The following is a 23,573-nucleotide window of genomic DNA, read 5'->3' on the forward strand; positions in this document are numbered from 1 at the left end:
GCCAAGGATTGCTTTGGCTATTCTGGGTCTCTTATTTTTCCAAATGAATTTCGTGACTACTTTTTCTAATTCTATGAAGAATGTCATTGGAATTTTGTTGGAAATTGCATTCAATCTGTGTAGCCCTTTTGGTAGTATGGTCATTTTAACAATTTGAATTCTGCCTATCTAAGAACATGTGAGGTCCTTCCATCTTCTAAGGTCTTCTTCAATTTCTTTCTTTAGCGTTCCATTGTTTTCATTTAAGAGGTCCTGTACCTCTTTTTTTTAGATTGAGTTCATGTACTCTTTTTTTGAGGCTATTGTGAATGGGATGGTTTTACAAATTTTTATGACATGACAACCAAAGGTTGATGAATTGAATTGCTGGGTAAATGGCTGATTCCTTGGTGTCTTTCTCATGGCTTCTTTTCTCCCTACCCAGGCAGTCTTTTCCTCAGCCTTAAGCCTTTAATGAAATTTCCTGGTGGCATAGCCATTTCCTGTTGGAAAGTTAAGGCCACCATTTCAATCAAGTCAAGCTTTCTGAACTACTCCAATTGGTATTTCCCTCTCCCTGTCCCAATGAGTATGTATTTTCATCTTTCTTCAAGTGTTCCATTCCAAACAAGTTTTTCACCCTTTCTCCCTCATTTCAACTACCTTATTTTTTGATATTTATCTGTTTTAAGCATCTCTAGGTTCATATTGTACATCTGTGTCAGTCTTGATCATGAGTTTATATTTAAATTTTTGTCTATAATAGTGGTACATATGTAAGTGGCTATATCTGTTTTTCTAACTCTAACATCAGAAGGCATTGAGAATATAAGCAGTTAGAACAAGTGGGAAAGACTGACAGTAGATCTGTAGTTGAAGGGATCCTGCTGTTTGGGAAAGAAAGCATTTTTGAACCTTGAGCACCAACACACAGACACATTTATAGAGCTGATTCTTTTAAGGGGATTAGTATTTATCTCTAAATCAATTCTGATTCTAGGAATTGAATACCTATTCCAAACAATGCTTCATCATCAATAAGTCCAGGAGAGCAGAGGCCGGGGGAGGAAGCCAATTGGTCTTGGTCTTTGTCCTGTTAGGGAGAAAGTATACATAGATGATATAATACAAGCAAAACATATCAAGAGGTCTAAGAAAGTTCCTAAGTATAATAGAATCTCAGAAGTAGAGATGAATTGGGTCAATCAGAGAAAACTTAATGAAGGAAATACATATAAGGGGGGGTTGATAGATTTATTAGTCTTTGTGTTTTTGTAGTAAAAGACAAGAGGATTATTTTTATTCACCTTTCTTTTTTGTCAGGTAACAGAGACCCTGTAGTAAAAATCTTGGGCCCTGACTTTGGTGAAATGAAAGAAGACTCCATGGCCCTACATATCCTTAATAAAATCAGCACAGGTGATGACCCTGAAAATGAGATTAAGATGAAAATTGCCATATTGCTTAAGCAACTGGATCTGCACCTTCTCAATCATTCCCTAAAATATATTTCACTGTGAGTGTTTTATCAGAGAAATCTCTAAAACTTAGTTGCAAAAGTTGCTTTCAGAGTTTAGGGGAAAATTGCAAAAAGAAAAAATGTATGGAAATTATGTATTTTCAAAGACTCTTAAGACAATGAAAAAGTCTTAAATTATAGCACAAATACCATAAAGAGTTTGTGTAGTCCCAAATGTGTTCATATTTATAGTATTTTCTAGTTGTATGGAATTATTAAAAATGTAACAAATATTTGCATATAATTAATGTTACATCCAATATGAATCACTAATTCCTCAATGTTTTGATAGCGCTGTTACAAGATTAAAATGTGGCTAAATTTAACTGCAATTTTAGTTACAAAAAAAGAGAGATTCCTTTTTATATAGTGAAATGTATTCATGTGTTTTAAAGCACTTAAGATAATTTTTAAAACATTTATTGCAGACAAATAAATTTAAATCCAAAGACAGTTAAGAAAGATATAGAACTGCTCCAACGTTTCTCAGGAAAAGGAGAACAAACAGTCTTGGAATCTATTGAATATACCTCAGGTTTTGTATCAGATTCATTTTACTTATTTCCTTTTTCATAATTACATTTCCAAAATTCTTTTCTTGGCTATATCAGAATTGCATATTTAAGAAAATGAAAACTTAAAATTTGTACAGTATTTTCTTGAGGCCAACACATTTTACAGAACTTGAGGTTGAGCTTCATTAATGACTTGATGATTGGTTTCAGATTATGAATTTTCAAATGGATGTCGAGCCCCGCCTTGGCGACAGATGTATGGGGAGATATGTTATGTGCTGGTAAAACCCCACGATGTTGAAGCTTTCTGCATTACTTGCAGCGTAGAAGGAGTGTTTTTAAATGGTGTAAGTAAATTCTTGAAAACATAATTAAAGCCAGTTGACTTAAGGTCTTCATAAATGCTGGTTTGTGTCTTGGGTTGAGTCCTAATGACCACAGAGATTAGAATACTGTGCTGTGGGAATGAAGCAAATTCCTTTTCTGTTCTTCTGCTGGGCAAATTCAAAATTGTCCCAGAATCAGCTTCATTGTTCATCATTTTGGGTCGTTAAGTCAGCCTCCTAAGAAACAGACTTCAAAGTGACCCATTTCACTTTATAAAACTAAAACCTCCTTCATATATTATGTTCCTGGATTAGTTACATAGCCACTGAAGGAAAGAAAAGGCAAATGAGGGCACTGAGGTAATACATAAGTAATAACTTCAGCTTCCATCCTAAGAACTGAAGGGACAAAGAGAAGTAGAGGGGATTATCCAAATGTAAAAGCTTAGAGGAAGTGTTCCATGACACTGGGACCTGGACCCCTGGAGAGGAGGCCACTTCTAGGCTGTGCTGATTCCTCTGAGCCCATCAGTCTCTACAAAATTGAGACACAGACCTCTGGGGAGCGGGTACTACCCAGTTAGTGCTGGTAACTGAGGAGCTCAGAGGAGAATCCAGAGGTGGGACCAGGACCAATGAAGATGAAGCACTGGTCAGCCGATGGTGATATTTCCGAGGAGGTGTGATGAGTCTGGTTGTGGGACTGTGGAAACAACAACAACTGGAAATTGGTAGCAGTGGTTGCTTCTAAAAGCAATCACCACTGCCGGGGTAAAGCCATTCCTGGATAAATCTATCAGGGAAGGTGGCCACAAACAGGAAGTTGCATGTCCCTCCTTCCTCTTGCAGCTTTCAGTCTTGAGCTTCCTGTCTCCTGAATCTAACCTAACCTGGCAAAGAAGAAGTATAGCTTTGCAAAGTCCCAGTTCACATATCACAGAGTCCGGGTGGGTAGGTGGACTCTGAGCTGAGATAAGCAGAACATGGCTTTTTGAATCTTCAGTATTAGAACACTTTATTTTGGGACTTATCCCAATTCACAGAACTAAATATAAACGTTGTCAATCGGTCCAGGGTTCTTTTGCTCAATTTGAGATAGAAATCCTTATCAAATGAAGGAGATGTTATTGGGGCTTATGCTCAAGAACAAGGGAGGCAACACAGGGGATGGGGTTTCAGGACTGACTTTCTGCGAGATGGCAGATAAAATTTTTATAGTTTGCTAACTGTGCAGGTGCCATCGTGGTTTTCACACAAGGTCCAGGATTTCTATACGTGTCTCACATGATCTGCACTCAGCATAGAGGTCTGTACTTCTGCACAGTGATGTGCTCAGGTGCATTGGGTCCCTTGGTGCTCCCCTGGCAGAAAAATGGTGGAGGGCTCCTTGTGGCCCCTCCAGGAAGATCATATAGTTGTCAAGCCCAGGTCTCCTGTGCAAGTGGATGCTGCAGGTAAGATGATCTTGAAGAAAGCTGGTGGCTTTAGATAAGTCTGTCTTGGGAAACATATTCTGTAAAAACCAGCTTTATATTAAAGATGGAGAACATGATGAGGAAATTGGGCTTTTTTAATTCTGCTTAGCTTTCTTCTCTGCAACATGCAGTCCTCAGTATCTTTGATGCAAATTTTGGACTTATAAGCAAAATTCCACAAGGAGGAAGATCCTCAATGAGGAGCAGCTATTACAGGGGACAGCTTGGAGAGCTGTTAACACCTTGGCTTGGGTTAATATCAAAATGCTGGTGCTTCTTCCTTGGTTATATGCAGGTATCTCTCTCTTCAGGTGCACTTTTAAGTGCTTTTCTTATTAGCATACATGTCATGTATTTCTGCACAGAGAAGGTAGACCACAATTTCACTTTTTGGTTTGTTTTGATATTTTAGAAAAATAAAATCTCTAATTGGAAAATAGACAAAAAGAATGATTTTATTTGACCTAGATAGAGGGGAATCAAGGAGTCTTTGTTTCCATCAAGGGCTATTGATCTCTATATGTACAATTTTACTTGATATGGAAAAGTCTTAAGTATTCCTCTCAGGTTTAAAAATTGAAAAGGATGATAAAAATATTCAATAATTTAAAAAATATTAAAAACAGAGTGGTTGTGAGTATGTACATAATCTGTTATGGCAGAATAGTGGGATAGGAAAGAAAAGGAAAATGAGGAAATAAAGGGACAAGAAGGAAGAGGAACAGGAGCAGAAGGATGGAGGGATAGATGGTTCTACAGAGATGGTAATCCTGAAAAATGAACCCATAAAACCCTGTTACATGAAGAGCAAGAGCAGAATATGATAAACAGAAACATAGGCTTTTCTATGGTGACATTCTACCCTTGAGGCGTTTTTATGACTTCATCAGCTAAGGCTCTTGATGTCACAAAGCATTTTTCACAGTAGAGAACTATAAGGAATAGAGTTCTCTGCTGAATAGCCAAGTTCTCTACGTGCATTTGGAAGGTACTGAGTACATGCTGAATGGATGGTGAATGAATGAATGTATAATATTAAGTTCAGGAAGGAGGGTTTAGTCTCTATGTTTCATGTACAATGACTTTCACATGACTGGGCGTGGTGGTGCACACCTGTAGTCTCCACTGTTTGGGAGGCTGAAGTAGGAGGATCATTTGAGTTCAGGATGTCACGACCAGCGTGAGGAACACAATAAGACCCTATCTTAAAAAAACAAACAAACAAACAAAAAAACAAAAAACCAGTAGAACTACCACATGGATGAGAGGGAGAGAGAGGGAGGGAAAGGACAAATCTATGTCTATGCTTACTTTTACTGTACTGATCAGGTTCTTTATTCCTATCGCTTTAATCATAGTACCAAACTTTTTCTCTCAAAGGGCAAAACAGATGAAGAGGGGGACATTGATTATGAAAGAAAAGGTGAAGTTTATAAAGACCTTGTCACATTTTTAAAAGAAAAGTCAGCAGTATTTTCAGAAAATATGTCAAAACAGGTACGTTTTGTTTTGTAGTCTCTTGAACTTTCACAACTTTATCTTACTAGAGCTTTCTATGGCATAGAATATCAGAAGAGTAAAGTTGCCTATTTTGGACATTGTTTTTAATTAGTAGAGTGTTTTCACAATATAATATAAAATAAATATTGGAAAAGGAGCACTTGAAAAAAGTTTCTGATGGGGCTGGGGTGTGGCTCAGTGGTAGAGTGGGTTTGATCCTCAGCACCACTAAATAAATGAAGGTAAAAATATGTTTCTGATTTTCTTTAGGTGATAAGCTAAATATTAAAAATTGCTTTCTAAGTAGGATTTTGTCCTCTTTGCTTTTGAACAAATGACACTAAGAACAAAAGACTCAGCTCCGTTAATGACTCCTAGATGTTCTGATTACGTATTCTTTCTGGTCATCCCATGATCATATCTACTTCGATTGCCCCAATGAGTGTTCAGCACATGTGCACAAGAATGTGCTTCTTAGGGGAAATGCTTTTAGGCTTCCACCATTGAGTAAGATGTTAGCTACAGGTATTTCATACATGCCCTTTGTCTTGCTGAGGAATTTCTCTTCTGCTCAATTTTTCTTTTCTTGGTACACCTCATCATTTGGTGCGTTTCCTGGAAGAAAGAAGCACATAAACAAATGGAAACAAATTGATAGCACATTCAAAACTATCCTTATTCTTCTTTTTCAGTTGTTGTTTCTGGAATAATGGTTCGAAAATCTTTTACTTAGCATTTTAAGGCTTTTCCTCCTATTTGATCTGCTTATTTTGTCTTTCCCCCTCTTCAGAAGCCTTTAGGATCTTCCCTGATGTTCTCTGATCTTCATGGTATGTTTTTGCTAGTTCTTTGTTTTTCACAAATTATGGTACATGTCCTTCAGAACTGGAAAAAATATTTCCCACATTATATCTGTAATTGTTTTTCATATCTGGTCTCCGGAACTCTTTGTTAGTTGAATGTCGGGCCTCTGACTTTTCTGGTCCTCTGATTTTCTTTTTTCTCATCCCTACCCCAGCATGACTTTCTGAAAACATTTTGTTTTACTTGATCTTCCACACATTGTACATGTTTTCAGATTTTAAATTCTCTTGTTTTTAATGTTATGTTTTTTAATTTTTATAGATTTTTGGCACTTGTTCAATGAATTTTCTATCTTCTTTCAGTATATTGCTGGTAGTTTTTTTAAAAGCTTGTTTTTTGTATTAGTCAGGGTTCTCCAGGTAAACAGATCCAATGGGGAAGGAATGTGGGAGAAAAGGAGAGAGAGAGGGAAAGAAAGAAAATGACAGAGAGGGGAAGATATTGGCTCATGCAGTTGAGGGTGCCAGTAAGTCTGAAATTTGTAGGGCAGTCTAGCAGGCTGGCAACTCAGGTAAGAGTGACATTTCAGTCTGGAGTCATAAATCCATAAGGCAGCAGGTTGGAAACTCAGAAAGGGTTTCTATGTAGTCTTGGGGAGATTTCTTTCTTTAGAAAACTTGTCTTCCCCATAAAGGTCGTTACCTTATTGAATGAGATCCACTCACATACAGAAGGTAATCTACTTTATTCAAAGTTTACTGACTCAAATGCTTATCATGTCTGAAAAATACTTATACAGCAATATTTAGAAGACATATTTGACCAAAATACTGATCCTAGCCATGTTAACACCTAAAATTAAACACTGACAGCTAAATTAACCACTGGACCTAAAATTAACAATTATACTTTGTTTGCAGCATTATTTCACTTGCCTTCCCCTCTCTTTTTGTTTTGGTTTCTCTCTTATGTTAGATATTTCTCATAAGGGTATAAATTTCTCAATTTCTCCGAAGCCAGGCAGATAAGCCCTGTGTCTGTGGGTTGGACTACTCAGCAGCTAGACCTGACTGTGGACTCTTTCAAGAAGGGTTTATTTGAGGTACATAGATGCTCCATTGTTTGGGGCATAAATATTTATGATTGTGTGTCTTGTTGATGTATGTTTCTATTAAGCAGTATGAAATGCTTCTTTATCTCATCTGATTAATTTTGGCATGAAGTCCACTTTATCTGATAAGAGATTGGTAACCCCTGCTTTTTTACATGGTCCATGTGAGTGGTATATTTTTTTCCCATCCCTTCACCTTCAGTGTGTGGATTTCTTTGCCAGTGAGGTGAGTCTTTTTCAGACAGCTAATTGGGTCTTGTTTTTCAATCCAATCTGCCAACCTGTGTCTTTTGATTTAGATCATTAACATTCAGTGTTATTATTGAGAGGAGATTTTTATTTCTTGCCATTATAATTCATTTCCATTGTTTAAACTGGATTTGATTCTCCTCTGATTGACTATTCTAGTGGAACCTCCCAATGCTGGTTTTCATTTTTACTTTTCATTTCTTCTTCATGAAATATTTTGAGTATGTTTTGTAGTGAAGGCTTTCTACTTATGAATTTCCTTTAGCTTTTGTTTATCATGGAAAGTTTTTATATCACCTTCAATTTTGAAGCTTGGCATCTATTTTCTTTCTTTTTTTATTTATTTTTTTAAAATTTATTTTTTATTGTAAACAAATGGGATACATGTTGTTTCTGTTTGTACATGGAGTAACAGCATACAATTTGTGTAATCATACATTTACATAGGTAATGTTGTTTGATTCATACTGTTATTTTTTCCTTCCCCCCACCCCTCCCACCCCTCTTTTCCCACTATACAGTCCCTCCTTCCTCCATTCTGGCCCCCCTCCCACCCCCCATTTTGTGTCATCATCCACTTATCAGGGAGATCATTAGTCCTTGGATTTTTGAGATTGGCTTATCTCACTTAGCATGATATTCTCCAATTTCATCCATTTGCCTGAAAATGCCATAATTTTATTATTCTTTTTAGCTGAGTAATATTCCATTGTGTGTGTATATATATATATATATATACACTGTGGTATATATATATACCACAGTTGCTTTATCCATTCATCAATTGAAGGGCATCTAGGTTGGTTCCACAGTCTGGCTATTGTGAATTGAGCAGCTATGAACATTGATGTGGCTGCATCTCTGTAGTATGCTGATTTTAAGTCCTTTGGTTGTAGGCCGAGGAGTGGGATAGCTGGGTCAAATGGTGGGTCCATTCCAAGTTTTCTGATGAATCTCCACACTGCTTTCCAGAGTGGCTGCACTAATTTGCAGCCCCACCAGCAATGTATGAGTGTACCTTTTTCCCCACATCCTCTCCAACACCTATTGTTGCTTGTATTCTTGATAATCACCATTCTAATTGGGGTGAGATGGAATCTTAGTGTAGTTTTGATTTGTATTTCTTATTACTAAAGATGGTGAACATTTTTTTTTCATATGTTTGTTGATTGCTTGTAGATCTTCTTCTGTGAAGCGTCTGTTCATATCCTTAGCCTATTTGTTGATTGGGTTATTTGTATTCTTGGTGTAGAGTTTTTTGAGTTCTTTATAGATTCTGGAAATTAGTGCTCTATCTGAAGTATGAGTGGCAAAGATATTCTCCCACTCTGTAGGCTCTCTCTTCACATTTCTGATAGTTTCCTTTGCTGAGAGAAAGTTTTTTAGTTTGAATCTATCCCAGTTATTGATTCTTGCTTTTATTTCTTGTGCTGTGGGAGTCCTGTTAAGGAAGTCTGATCCTAAGCCAACAAGTTGAAGATTTGGACCTACTTTTTCTTCTATAAGATGCAGGTTCTCTGGTCTGATTTCAAGGTCCTTGATCCATTTTGAGTTGATTTTTGTGCAGGGTGAGAGATAGGGGTTTAGTTTCATTCTGTTGCTTATGGATTTCCAGTTTTCCCAGCACCATTTGTTGAAGAGGCTATCTTTTCTCCATTGCATATTTTTGGCACCTTTGTCTAGTATGAGAAAATTGTATTTATTTGGGTTTGTGTCCGTGTCCTCTATTCTGTACATTGATCTACCTGTCTATTTTGGTGCCAATACCATGCCGTTTTTGTTACTATTGCTTTGTAGTATAGTTGAAGTTCTGGTATTGTGATACCCCCTGTTTCATTCTTCCTACTAAGGATTGCTTCAGCTATTCTGGGTTTCTTATTCTTCCAGATGAATTTCATGATTGCTTGCTCTATTTCTGTAAGGTACATCATTGGGATTTTAATTGGAATTGCATTGAATCTGTATAGCACTTTTGGTAGTATGGCAGTTTTGACAATATTAATTCTGCCTATCCAAGAACATGGGAAATCTTTCCATCTTCTAAGGTCTTCCTCAATTTCTTTTTTCAATGTTTTGTAGTTTTCATTGTAGAGATCTTTTACCTCTTTGGTTAGATTGGTTCCCAAGTATTTTATTTTTTTTGAGGCTATTGCAAATGGAGTTTGTTTTCTTCATTTCCCTTTCAGATGTTTTATCGCTTGCGTATAAAAATGCATGTTGATTTTATAGCCTGCTATTTTGCTAAATTCATTGATGAGGTCTAGAAGTTTTCTGGAGGAGGTTTTTGGATCCTCTAAATATAGAATCATGTCATCAGCAAATAGTGACAGCTTAAGTTCCTCTTTTCCTATTCATATCCCTTTAATTTCTTTAGTCTGCCTAATTGCTCTGGCTAGAGTTTTGAGACAATGTTGAATAGGAGTGGTGAAAGAGGACATCCCTGTCTTGTTCCCGTTTTTAACGGGAATGGTTTCAGTTTTTCTCCATTAAGAATGATGTTGGCCATAGGCTTAGCATAAATAGCCTTTAAAATGTTCAGGTATATTCCTACTATCCCTATTTTTTCTAGTGTTTTGAGCATGAAGGGATGTTGTATTTAGTCAAATTCTTTTTCTGCATCAATTGAAATAACCATATGATTCTTATCCTTAAGTCTATTGGCATGATGGAATACGTTTATTGATTTATGGATGTTAAACCATCCTTGTATTCCAGGGATGAACTCCACTTGATCGTGGTGCACAATTTTCTTAATATGTTTTTAGATACGGTTTGCCAATATTTTGTTAAGGATCTTTGCATCTATATTCATCAAGGATCTTGGTCTAAAATTTTCTTTCTTTGATGTACCTTTGCTTGGTTTGGGTATGAGGGTGATATTAGCTTCATAGAATGAGTTTGGTAGGGTACCCTCCTTTTCTATTTCCTGGAATACTTTGAGAAGTATTGGAATGAATTCTTCTTTGAAGGTCTTGTAGAACTCGGCTGAGAATCCGTCTGGTCCTGGGCTTTTCTTGGATGGTAGATTTTTAATGGCTTCTTCTATTTCATTGCTTGATATTGATCTGTTTAAATTGTGTATGTCCTCCTGGTTCAGTTTGGGAGGAGCGTATATCTCTAGAAATTTGTCAATGTCTTCGGTAGTTTCTATTTTGTTGGAATACAGATTTTCAAAGTAGCTTCTCATTATGTTCTGTATCTCAGTGGTGTCTGTTGTGATATTTCCTTTTTCATCACGAATTTTAGTAATTTGAATTTTCTCTCTCCTTCTCTTTGTTAGTGTGGCTAAGGGTTTGTCTATTTCGTTTACTTTCTCAAAGAACCAACTTTTGGTTTTGTCAATTTTTTGAATTGTTTCTTTTGTTTCAATTTCATTGATTTCAGCTCTGATTTTAATTATTTCCGGTCTTCTACTACTTTTGCTGTTATTCTGTTCTTCTTTTTCTAGGGCTTTGAGCTGTAATGTTAGGTCATTTATTGTTGACTTTTCATTCTTTTCTGGAATGCGCTCCATGCAATGAATTTTCCTCTTTGTAACGCTTTCATAGTGTCCCAGAGATTTTGATGTGTTTATCGTCATTCTCATTGACCTCTAAGAATTTTTTTTATCTCCTCCCTGATGTTTTTTTTCATCCATGTTTCATTCAATAGCATATTATTTAGTCTCCAGGTGTTGGAGTAATTTCTGTTTTTTATTTTGTCATTGATTTCTATTCTCAATCCATTATGATGTGATAGAACACAAGGCAGTATCTCTATTTTTTTGCATTTCCTAAGGGCTGCTTTGTGGCATAACATATGGTGTATTTTCAAGAAGGTTCCATGTGCTGCTGAGAAGAAAGTGAATCCACCCATTGATGGATTGAATATTCTATATATGTCTATTAAGTCTAGGTTATTGATTGTGTTATTGAGTTCTATGGTTTCTTTGGTTGGTTTTTGTTTGGAAGATCTATCTAGTGGTGACAGCGGTGCATTAAAGTCAACCAGAATTATTGTGTTGTGGTCTATTTGATTCCTGAAATTGAGAAGGATTTGTTTGATATATAGGGATGCACCATTGTTTGGGGCATAAATATTTACTGTCATTATGTCTTCCTGATTTATGGTTCCCTTAAGCAGTATGAAATGTCCTTCTTTATCCCTTCTGACTAACTTTGGCTTGAAGTTCACTTTATCTGATATAAGGATGGAAACCCCCGCTTTTTTACTGAGTCCATGTGCATGGTAGGTTTTTTCCCATCCTTTCACCTTTAGTCTGTGGATGTCTTTTTCTATGAGATGAGTCTCTTGCAGACAGCATATTGTTGGGTCTTTCTTTTTAATCCATTCTGCCAATCTATGTCTTTTGATTGATGAGTTTAGGCCATTAACATTCAGGGTTATTATTGAGATATGATTTGTATTCCCAGTCATTTGGCTTATTTTTGGTTTTTAAGTTGGCTTGGTTTCTCCTTTGAGTGGTTTTTCTCTAAGGTAGTTCCTCCCTTTGCTGACCTCCATTGTTGTTTTTCATTTCCTCCTCATGGAATATTTTGTTGAGAATATTCTGTAGCGCAGGCTTTCTATTTGCAAATTCTTTTAACTTTTGTTTATCATGGAAGGATTTTATTTCATCTTCAGATCTGAAGGTAAGTTTTGCTGGGTATAGGATTCTTGGTTGGCAACCATATTCTTTCAGAGCTTGAAATACGTTGTTCCAGGCCCTTCTAGCTTTTAGATTCTGGGTTGAGAAGTCAGCTGCTATCCATATTGGTCTCCCCCTATATGTAATCTGATGCTTTTCTCTTGCGGCCTTCAAAATCCTATCTTTATTTTGAATGTTAGGCATTTTCATTATAATGTGCCTTGGTGTGGACCTGTTGTGATTTTGTGCATTTGGTGTTCTGTAAGCCTCTTGTATTTGATTTTCCATTTCATTCTTCCGGTTTGGGAAATTTTCTGATATTATTTCATTGACTAGGTTGTTTATTCCTTTGGTTTGTATCTCTGTGCCTTCCTCATTCCCAATAATTCTTAAATTTGGTCTTTTCATGATGTCCCATAGTTCTTGGAGATTCTGTTCATGATTTCTTACCATCTTCTCTGTTTGGGCAACTTTATTTTCAAGATTAAATATTTTGTCTTCATTGTCTGAGGTTCTGTCTTCAAAGTGATCTAGTCTTTTGGTGATGCTTTCCCTTGAGTTTTTTATTTGGTTTATTGTTTCCTTCATTTCAAGGATTTCTGTTTGTTTGTTTTTTTTTTTTTGTTTTTTTGAGAATCTCTATCTCTTTGTTGAAATGATCTTTTGCTTCCTGCACTTGCTCTTTCAGCTTATTGGTATTATCATTCATTGCCTGCATTTGCTCTCTTATCTCATCCTTTGCTTCATGAATCATCTTAATCATGTATAATCTGAAGTCCTTTTCTGACATTTCTTCTAACATACTGTCATTGGATTCTATTAATATAGAATCTAGATTTGTTTGGGTCATTTTCTTCCCTTGTTTTTTCATGTTGTTCATGTATCTTCCCCTCTAGCAGTGCAGATCTGGGCTATTGCAGATTTCCCTCTATAGGCTTATAGTGGCCCTATAGGTTTCCAAACCCTTTCTTTAAGGGGAGATCAATATGAGCAGTGCCCAATTCAGAAACTATGCAATCCTAGACCAAATAGCCCCTATGAGGACAATAACAAAATTGTCATAATAAACAGAATGAGTTCATATATTATCTTCAGTAAAACAAACAGATTTGCAATAAGGTCTGCAGTTTCAAGTGGAGGACAAAGAGGATGCAGAGGGATATAGAATTTGGCTGTTAATGGGATAAGAAAAGAATATACAGAAGTTCTAGAAAATAGAAAGGGTGAGAGTGTAATCAAAAGAATTTGGATGTTAGCATGCAAAAAAGGGAGAGAGAACTCTGAGAGAACAGGTAAACAAATGGAAAAGAGAGCAAGAAAAGTAAAGAAATAAAAACTTAAACTTTTTCAATAAGGAGAAAAAAAGAAAATCTACAGTATAACAGTCATATAGTAATGAAACCTCCCAGAGTTCAGTAGCCTGATGCATGACAGGTGTCTGACAAAGAGCTTCAAGTCTCTAGCAGGCATCTCAGGATGGGTTTTGCCCCACCTAAAGATCGGAGCTACGGCTTTCAGGATTATCCAAGATGGCCACTCTGACTTCCAAATGTGTTGGCAAATGGGGACCTGCAGCTCAGGGTGTGGACGTGGTCAGCAGGAGATCCTGGAGGTGGGATGCAGTTGGTCAAGCAGGGATCCTGGAGGTTGGGTTGTTTGGTGTGGTTGTGGGGTCCTGGAGGCTGGTTACAATCAGTCGGTCTGGGGTCCTGGTGATAGGGTGCAGTCAGTTGGTCTGGGGGTCCTGGCAGCAGAGAGCAGTCAGTCGATGTGAGGGCCCCAGAGCCAGGGAGTGATTGGTCGGGCTGAGGGATCCTGGAGACGGGGCTCAGTCAGTTCGGCCAGGGGTCCTACGGTGCCTGGCTGTTGTCTCAAAATGGTTGCAGCCACGTGTAATCAAACCTGCAGGTACTGTAATAGTGAACTTCCAGGCAACAGCAGGCAGCTGGTGCTCCACTGGCGGTCAGCGATCAGTTTGCTGACTGTTGTCAGACGATCGGGAGGTGAACCTCGTGCTTTGGGTGATGGATAGGTGTAACCAGGTGATAGACAGGCGAGACGCAGGCAAATGGTGGATGATAGGTGCCTGACAGTGAGCAATCTGCACTCAAAAAATGTGTTGATATGCTGGCAGACTGCAGGTGATCACAGCAGATAAATGGGGTAAACAGCAGGGGATGGATAAGCAGCAAAAACTGCCTTACCAAGAAATAGATATCCTCTGCTTGAAACTGGAGTTATGGAGCGACAAGGACCGCAGCCTCCCCTAGTCCGCCATCTTAAATCTCCCCGGCATCCATTTTCTTTTAGAGCTTGGTATATATTATTCTAAGCCCTCCTGGATTTTAGGGTCTGGGTTGAAAAATTAGCTGAATTCTGAGTTGATTTACTTCTAAGTATGACCAGTTGTTTTTCTTTTGCAGCTCTAAAAAATTCTATTCTTATTTTGTGTGTTAGGCATTTTTAATAATTACATGTCTTGAGTGGATCTGTTGTGATTTTGTATATTTGGAGTCCTATATACCTCCTGTATTTGAATTTTCATTTCATTTTTAAGGTTTGGAAAATTTTCTGGTATTATTTCATTTAAAATATTGTGCATTCTTTAGTTTGTGTTTCAGAGGCTTCATCTATCCCAATGAATCTTAAATTTGGCTTTCTAATATTCCATATTTCTTGAATATTCTGTTCATTGTCTCTCAACATCTTTTCACTATGGTTGACCTTATTTTCAAGGTTGTATACTTTGTCTTCAAAGTCTGAAAATCTGTTCTCAAAGTAGTCTAATCCATTGGTGATGCTTTCCATTGAATTTTTACTTTGATTTGTTGATTCCTTCATTTCAAGGATTTCCATTTGATTGTTTTTCAGAATCTCTATCTCTTTATTGAAGTGTTCTTTCACTTCCTGTATTTTCTCTCTGAATTCACTCCTTCCACCTCCTTTTAGCTCATAGATTAGTTTAACTATAAACTTTCTAAATTCCGTCTCTGACATTTCCTCTACTGTGGTGTCAGTGAATGTGTTGAAGCATTTTGGGTTGTTGGGATGGTTTTTCATATTGTTTTTATGTCTCCCCATCTATCAGTATATCGTTCTAACTTCTTCTTTTAAGTGAAGGAGTACTATGTGAGCTCTTAAGGGCCCTTGGTTGGGTGGATATCTAGATTATGATATTTTGATTCAATATGTGCCCTCTGCTGATCCTAATATTAGCTCCACTTTAAGAGATAACACTGAGCCATATTTATTGTAATCACTTCTGAGTCAAACCTTGTGTTAGTTAGCTTTTTCACTGCTGTGACTAAAAGATCTGATCAGAACAATTTTAAAGGAGGAAAAATTTATCTGAGGGCTCATAGTTTTAGAGGTTTTAGTCCATAGAAAGCTAGCTCCATTCCTCTGGGCTCCAGGTGAGGCAGGATATCATGGTGGAAGAGTGTGGCAGAGGGAAGCAGCTCACATGGTGATCAGAAAGCAGAGAGAGAGAAAGAGACTCCACTAGCCAGATACAAATATATACCCAAAGCCATGCCCCAATTCCCACCTCCTCCAGCCACACTCTACCACTTTAGTTACCACTAATTAATTAATTAACTAATAGGGATTAACTAATCCCTATCAGGGGATTAAATCACTGATTGAGTTAAAGCTCTTACAACCCAATCATTTCTCCTCTGAACCTTCTTGCACAGTGTCACATGTGAACTTTTGGGGGACACCTCACATTTCAAACCATAACAAGCCTTATACTACTAAACCTTGTAAAAACAAAAGCTGTTGCAATTGTTCTCTGTGGTTCCTCAAATTCAGGTGTAAGCTTATAATAAAGTTCATGAACAAGTCAAAAAGTTAGTAGTTAAATTTACTAAACTAACTATAACCTTAAGTGAGCTGAAAGGAGGAAGAAAACTTGTGCAAATGTTGGAGAGAAAAAGGATAGAGAGAGTGAATGAAAGAGAGAGAGGGAGAAAGAAGCTATAAAAATTTATGAATTGGTGCTATTTGAGGTAGTAGTGGATAATGAAAGAGGATGGGTAGGTGGTAAGAGAAATAGGTATAAGAGGAATACAAAGAAAGGAAGATTGATTCCAATTCATGCTTTAAAACTTTAGATGAAATACATTCAAATGGGTTGGAGGTACATTGCTGGCTATTGGGTTAATAATTATCATTCAAGCCAAGGAGTTATTTATATGATCAAAGTTGACATTAGAGTTGTTTATAGTCTTGGAGGGTGCAGTGTTATGAGTTGACTGATTCTAATGTTGTAGAAGTTCAGGTTGCAGGCTCTGATGTGCCTCTGGGTTTGCTGTGGGTCACCTGTGTATCTGTTCCACTCTGATAGATTCTTTTCATGGCAGTGAAGATCCTGGTAACTGTGTGTGAGTGAAAGCTCGGGTTGAGGGTTTTCTGCAGGTGTTCTGTAATACAGTACCATTCTTGCTGCTTCTGCACTCTGAGGTGCTGTAGTGAAGGGTCTCTGGCAATTTATCTGGACTCTAGTTTCCACTGACCCAGGTTATGATTAGTGGGCATTGGTTCCCTCGGTTTAATAAGTCTGGTGCAAGGTCTTACAAGTATCCATCAATGCCCTGTCCCTTGCAATCACGGTTCAGGCTGTGTACCTATTAAGGCTGGTCTCCAACCCTTTCTGTTGAGGAGCCTCTGGCAATTTCCTGCTGGGTCTATATGTCACTGGATTTTCAGGCAGCTTCCCTCTGGTATGGTACTTTGATCCTGGGAACTGTATCTAGGCTTCCCGTGGTGCCTCCCCCCAGTGCCAGTGGCCAGGGCCTGTTGAATCAACTTTCCTTTGTTTGGGGCCAGAGCTGCTTCATTGTGGCCTCAGAGTCAAGAGAGCTTATGCAGAGGTTTTACCCCATGCCTGGGTCCTTGAGGCTACAGGGGCCAGACCCGTATTTCCCTTGGCCCAGGTCCTTTCCAGTCCACTCTGTTCTCCTTATTTGTGAGTGGGAGGGAGAAGGAGGGTTTCTGATATTTATGCTAGTAGTGGTTCTTTTAGAAGTTCTTTATGACTGGATTCTTAGGATGGCTCACTGCAGGGGTTTCCCTCTGGTTTAATTTGGGCTGTCTGGGCATGGGAAGACGCCTTGTTGATTTAAGAGGGTGACTGGTCAGCTGTGGACTCCACAAGAGGGCTGAGGGAGCCCTGCTCAACTTTCTTTTCACAATTTGGTTTTAAGTAGCTTGTACTTTTTAAAGAAGCCTTCTGTACTTTAAATTTTGTCTCTCTTTTCAACAGTTTTTAAGTGGGCGAGCTTAAGAGAATGTCCACGGCCCCTCTCTCTCTCTTTCTCTCTCTGATGCCCCCGCCCCCACAATCCACAGGTTTGGGTTAGGGCACTTTGAGTTTGATTTCTAACCTAGTAACCTACCTGCCAGTCTTTCCAGGTCTCAGACTACATAGTATAGCGTCTCAGAGCATTGATTTTGTCACCCACCTCTCAATTCTGCTTTTATTTACTGCTTCCTGTGAGGAGACTGGAACTCGCTGCCTAGTTCACTTCCATCATCTTCCTCCAGCAGTCTGTTCTATCCATCTTTTGATTATGGTTTGCATGAACTATTTTCACCGGCCTTTTATTTAATGATTTTATATCTTTATATATGGTTTCTTCAGAACACAAATAGTTGGGTTTTCCTTTCCATCTAATTTGATGTTTCTCTTTTCATTGAGGTTTAAAAATCTTATTTAATTGATAGAACTACTGATCCAGTTAGATTTAAATTTACTTCCTTGTTAGTTGTTTTCTATTTGTCCCATCTGTTCTTGTTCTTTTTTCTTCTTTTTCTGCCCCTTTTTCAATGAGTTTAGCTTCAAAAAATTATTCCATTTATTTATGCTATTCACTTATCAGTTATATTTATTTTTGAAAGTTTCTTCATGGTTGCCCTATGACCTATAAAATATAGATCTTTAATTTTCATGTTTGTTTTTAAGTGATATTATATGATCTCAAATAGTTTAAGAAACTTATAGTAGCGTTCCTTGAATAACTCTCCTTGTCCTCTCTGCTATTGTTGTTGTACATTTTATTTTTTTATTTGCTGTAAGCCTCTCAAAACATTGTTATTTTGCTTTTGATAGTCCATTATTAAAGACTGAAAATGACATAAAAGCCTTTTGTATGTCTTTTTACTATTTCTGAAGCTTTTCATTTCTTTGTTTCTGTCTGGTGTGACAGAAACATGGATCTCTACAAAGAAATGTGTAGACTTGAAGCATCAGTCTTCAGAATGTTTCTTTTGTTTTTCTGTGAAAGTCTTTAATTTGCTTTCATTTTTCAAATATATATATATATATATTGGTCTCAATATAGAATTTAGGGTTGACAGTTTTTTGTTGTTTGTTTTCTTTGAAGTACTGTAAAGGATATCACTGTCTTTTGACTTTAATCATTTCTCATGAGAATTCTCTTAAAATTCTTCTGTTTTTTTCCTCTGTATGTGATGTGTCTTTTATCTCTGGCAATCTTCAAGATATCCCCTTTGTGCTGGGCATGGTGGTACCTATAGTTCCACCTATTTCAGAGGTTGAGGCAAAAGGATCTCAAGTTCAAGGCTGGCCTTGGCAACTAAGTGAGACCTTGTCGTCTCAAAAAAAATAAAAAATAAAAAATAAAAAGGCCTATAAATATAGCTCAGTGGTAGAGCACCCCTGGGCTCAATTCCCAGTACTGGAAAAAAATAAAATATTACCTTTACCTTTTTAAAAGTAATTTGCATATGATACATGCCAGTCAATGTAGGGACTGAATTTAAGTTTTTCTAGATATGGGAGGAATATGTAGGTCCAACCCTGCTATTGCATCTGTATGTGCTGCAGCAGAAGTGCAAATTTAGAAACAACACATTACTCTCTGCCTAGCTCCAACAGAGGCCTTGGTCTTGAAATTGCATCTGAGAATTCCTTTCCAGGATTTATCACCAGGGTTTATCTTCAGATCGTGCTCTGTCATTCAGAAATGATATCATTGTAAAAGTTTATTCTTAATTTTTTTTATAAAGGAGATTACATTCAATGAAGAACAAAAAAATCAGATTGAGGAAGTACTGACCAAGGAAGAAGCAGCTGTCCCTCAAAAATCTATCTCTAGTCCAGACAGACTGAAGAAGAACCATATTAATTTTGTGAAGACTCAAATGTCCAAGAGATTGGAGCCAAGCTTAAACTGGAGAGCCAAAGTTGATTTTAAAGAGTATGTAAATATTTGCATGATGGGTTTTCTAATGCATCTTCAGTCACCACATATTTATCTAGTTTCTTCAGAACTTTGTTTCTTGGTACAAAATACAGAGAGATACTTTTACATCCTTCTGTCACACAAGTTGATTCCTTTCTGCTCCTCTCTCTATTCCAAGTGCAAAGACTTGACAACCACACGTTCACATTTGGAGCACTGTGAAAGGATGGGAAGAACATAGTTCATGTTCATGTAGTTGGTGAGTTAGGACAAATAACCATGAAAAAGATGATAAAATATGTGGAGAAGTAACATAGGAAATATAAACATAGTGGCAGGAACCTGATTGCCTATGTGCTAGGAAATTTTGAAATGATTAAACTTATATGGGGTTAAGCAGAGAAACCTTCATGATGACTGATGTGTTTTCTATGAATAGAACTCCAATCTTATAAAAAGGCTAGAGTCTTAAAAATATTAATAGGCCTGTGTAAAGTTGACCCTGTATTGATGAATGTATGAAATACATAAAACTAGTTCCATTTGGGACCTCTTATAAATAGGTGCCAAAGCAGATTAAGAACTAGTACTTCTTAAATGCTGAGGTAGTCAAAAGCACTGTCAGCTTTCTGTCACTGTAACAAAATGCCTGAGATAAAAACTTATGAAGAGAAAAGTTTATTTGAGCTCATGATTTTAGAAGTTTCAGTCTGTGATCAGTAAAACAAAAGCTTTTAGGCCGCTAGTGGAGGTGTCAGATGTCATTGGTGGGGAGCATGTGGTGGAACAGAACCACTCACCTCAGGGCCAGGAAGCAAAAGAGAGAAAGAGAGGGTGACTGAATTTTTACAATCTCTTATAAGATTGTGCTCCCAGTGACCTAAAGACCTCCCACTAGGCCACACCTATTAAAGATTCCACAACCTTCCTATAGGATGCCTTGGAGATCAACCCTTTAAACACATGGAACTTTGGAGAACACATAAGATTCAAACTATAGCAAGCGCTTTTTACAATTTAGCCAATAGCTTACAAATTTTAGCCTATATTTAATGTTCTATGTTGTCACATGATTAAGAACTGGGTCCTGGTTTATCATTCTAGTACCCTGACTGGTAGGGATTCTGAAAACCACAGGGTGATTCTCTTTGGAAGTAAATCCAGAACTGTGGGGAAGGAGAAGTGTTATGGAAAGAGGAGACATATTTGCTCTTCTGATTCTCATCAATTTTGTTGATGAGAATCTACTTGAAAAGAATGAGTTTGAAAATGAAAAATGTATGGGTAACTCTGTTAACTGGAAAGTGAATTTTCAAATGCTACTTTTATCATGTGCTTATTCTTTCAGTTATGAATTTCCTTAAGTATTTAGTGAGAGCAGAGTATGTGTTAAAGAGTGTGCTAAACCTGAGAATACCTGGAAAGCCAGGTTCAGACCCTGTTGTAGCATTAGGTGGAGAAAACTAAGAAGCCATAGGCAACTATAACTGAGAGCAGTAAGTACCCATAAAAAGCAGGGTCGGAGGATGTACACAATGAGAGCAACCTACTTGTGAAGATCTGTTTCCAGTATAAAGAAGTACTGGACAGAAATTTTCTTCAGTGTATAAAATGTATGACTCTGTATGAAGAACAACAGGGACATCTTCAGCTGTCAGGTGGGATTGGAGATCATCTTTCTCTGTGTCAGGAACACCCATCATTTGGGCACATGGAAGTGATAAACTATTTGTATATTATTATTCTAACTTTTATTTCTTATTCATTAACGTAAAGCTCATTTTTTTTACAGACAGAAAAATTTAACAAAAGATAGCCAAGAGGAAAAACATGGAGGAAAAGTTGAAAAGTCAAGAACATCTATCTCACATGGAAAAGTACAGCTTCGGTATGTTTCTGATGGCTTGACCAGCTCCTTAAAGCCTCCCTCACACACTGGGCTAGTTAGCTAATTAAAGCCATTTTTTTTTTTGTTTTTTGTTTTTTGTTTTTTGGTACCAGGGATTAAACCCAGGGTGCTTAACCACTAAGCCACATCCCCACCTTTTTTATTTTGAGACAGGGTCTCTCTAAGTTACTTACAGCCTTGTTAAGTTGCTGAGGCTGACTTTGAACTTGTAATAATTCACGTGTTGAAGAATATTTTAGTTGTTTTTAGCTTTTGACTATTAAAAATAAAGCCGTTTTGAACAATCATATATAGGTTTGCCTATAATATTTTTGGGTGTATTTCTTTGAATAGCTCTTTTGTATGCTCACTATAGGTAGTTATACATACATAACATCACAATTCACTGGTCTTGACCTTTCCAAATTTGAGTAGAGAAACCTTCTTCCTTTCTAAAACACAGAAGGTACTGGTACATCTATTATTTATATGCATGGTACTAAAATGTTATCATTCTAACTATGTCCATGTTCTGGCTTATATGAATGGATTTGTTGTTTTTGTTCGTAGTAAGAGTGTTGATAAGATTGAAGAAACTATTAGTGAGAGCTCCTCAGAGAGTGAGGAAGATGAAGAACAACCTGATCATCGTCAGGAAGCAAATGCAGATTTGCCATCGGAATATTGGCAAATTCAGAAGCTGGTGAAATATTTGAAGGTAAGAAATACTTTTTGTATTGTGCTTTACAAAGTTCATTTTAAATACTGTTGGCAAAATATATAGTCTGCATCTAAGTTTATTTTATGTTTCTTTCAAATAAGAAAGCACCCATGTTGTTATTTAAGTGTGCATAGGAGAAGGTCTTATTACCCTGAGATTTCAAGATTAGCAGCCAGGCTGCCTCGTACCAGATTTCTTTCCTGGTTGAATAGCAGGGAATGGGTATGGCAGACACAAGATTGTGATTTGCTATCATTTTATGATTTGCAGTGTGGTGTGATAGAAAGAGCATGGATTTTTCAAAGCTGGATTTAGGTTAAATTTTAAACTGGATCACTTATAAGAAGGTGGCTATTGAAAAGTTATGATTTTGGGTCTTAATTTTCTCAAACTGTGGAATTAAATGAATGAAACCTGTACTATAGAATTATTTTGAATATTGAGAAAACACACTTGAAATACGTAGTATGGTTTCTGATACATTGTAGGTGATAAAAATACGTATTGGCCTACTTCCATTTCTCTCAAGTCAGGTAATGTGTGAAAATATTGCACGTGACAGCTGGCCCATGTAATATATTTAAGCTCTTGAATGGAGGGTAGTATATGGCTTGACAAGACCAGATTAATATTCATTTCTGACTTTGAATAGCAGATATTGGTTCTGTCTAGGCCTTGTCTAAAGCTGGAGTCTAGAAGTACTTGTGGAAAAAAGCATTTCTATTCACCTCACCTTTTTTCTGCTTTTACACATCTTTGGTCAAATCAGTCAAAGTCATTTTCCAGTAGCTTTGAATATTTAAAGATATTTATGTACCTGTTAGGCTGCAAAAGGATACTTTCACAGCTTGCTGTTCTCAAAGTGGCATATAAAATTAGCCTGTGTGTACATTTTTGAGAAATTGACAAAGACCCTCTGTGTAAATTCAGTATTATAGGCATAAGAAAACTGAAGAAGCTTCTCCTACAAAAACAATATGTTCTTTACTTCTGATGGAGTTGGCTTTAATTGGAATTCCCAGCAATTCTCAAAAAACACTATTTTCTTGAATCTTGAATCCCAAGAAAAATTAATAAGGAAATTGGAAAAATGGTAATAAGTATTCTAATTTCCCTTTGAGAATTCAAGTTTAATAATTATTATAAGGACATTACTGACTCTGAGGAATCCATTAACATCATGGAAAGCAAGAATAGAAAATACTGATGGACTGGGTGTGATGGCACATGCCTGTAATCCCAGTAGCTTGGGAGGCTGAAGCAGGAGGATCATGAGTTCAAAGCCAGCCTCAGCAAAAGTGAGGTGCTAAGCAACACACTGAGACGCTGTCTCTACATAAAATACAAAATACGGCTGGGGATGTGACTCGGTGGTCAAGTGCCCCTGAGTTCAATCCAGGATACCAAAAACAAAAACAAACAAACAAAAAACAGTAAGAAAATGCTGATGGCAGAGACAAAGATGATGATAGGCATTTCCAGGCACGGGGCAGGAGCAAGCAGGAGGAAAGGGGCCATAATCTAATCAGACAGCCTTTCTGGTGGCTGTTCCCATCTCTAAATGTGTGTCTGCTCCTAATGTGAGTCTTCCTTGCAGAGATAAATATGAGTAAGCTTCTATACATAGTATATTTAATATAAATCCTATAAG

At 37.2% G+C, this 23,573-nt stretch overlaps 1 protein-coding gene across 3 annotated transcripts in view; it reads left to right on the top strand.

The window, feature by feature from the left end:
• Odad2 (outer dynein arm docking complex subunit 2) overlaps positions 1-23,573 on the top strand; it is a 189,894-nt gene that overhangs the window by 19,089 nt on the left and 147,232 nt on the right. For all 3 annotated transcript variants that reach the window (XM_047521167.1, XM_047521169.1, XM_047521168.1), the window contains exons 4-10: positions 1,303-1,495; positions 1,927-2,033; positions 2,224-2,360; positions 5,195-5,311; positions 19,138-19,328; positions 21,106-21,201; positions 21,772-21,919. In XM_047521167.1, the coding sequence (XP_047377123.1) occupies positions 1,303-1,495; positions 1,927-2,033; positions 2,224-2,360; positions 5,195-5,311; positions 19,138-19,328; positions 21,106-21,201; positions 21,772-21,919 (989 nt within the window). The remainder of the gene's footprint in view (positions 1-1,302; positions 1,496-1,926; positions 2,034-2,223; positions 2,361-5,194; positions 5,312-19,137; positions 19,329-21,105; positions 21,202-21,771; positions 21,920-23,573) is intronic.

This window comes from Sciurus carolinensis, chromosome 12, assembly GCF_902686445.1.
Source record: "Sciurus carolinensis chromosome 12, mSciCar1.2, whole genome shotgun sequence".
NCBI classification, from domain to species: Eukaryota; Metazoa; Chordata; class Mammalia; order Rodentia; family Sciuridae; genus Sciurus; species Sciurus carolinensis.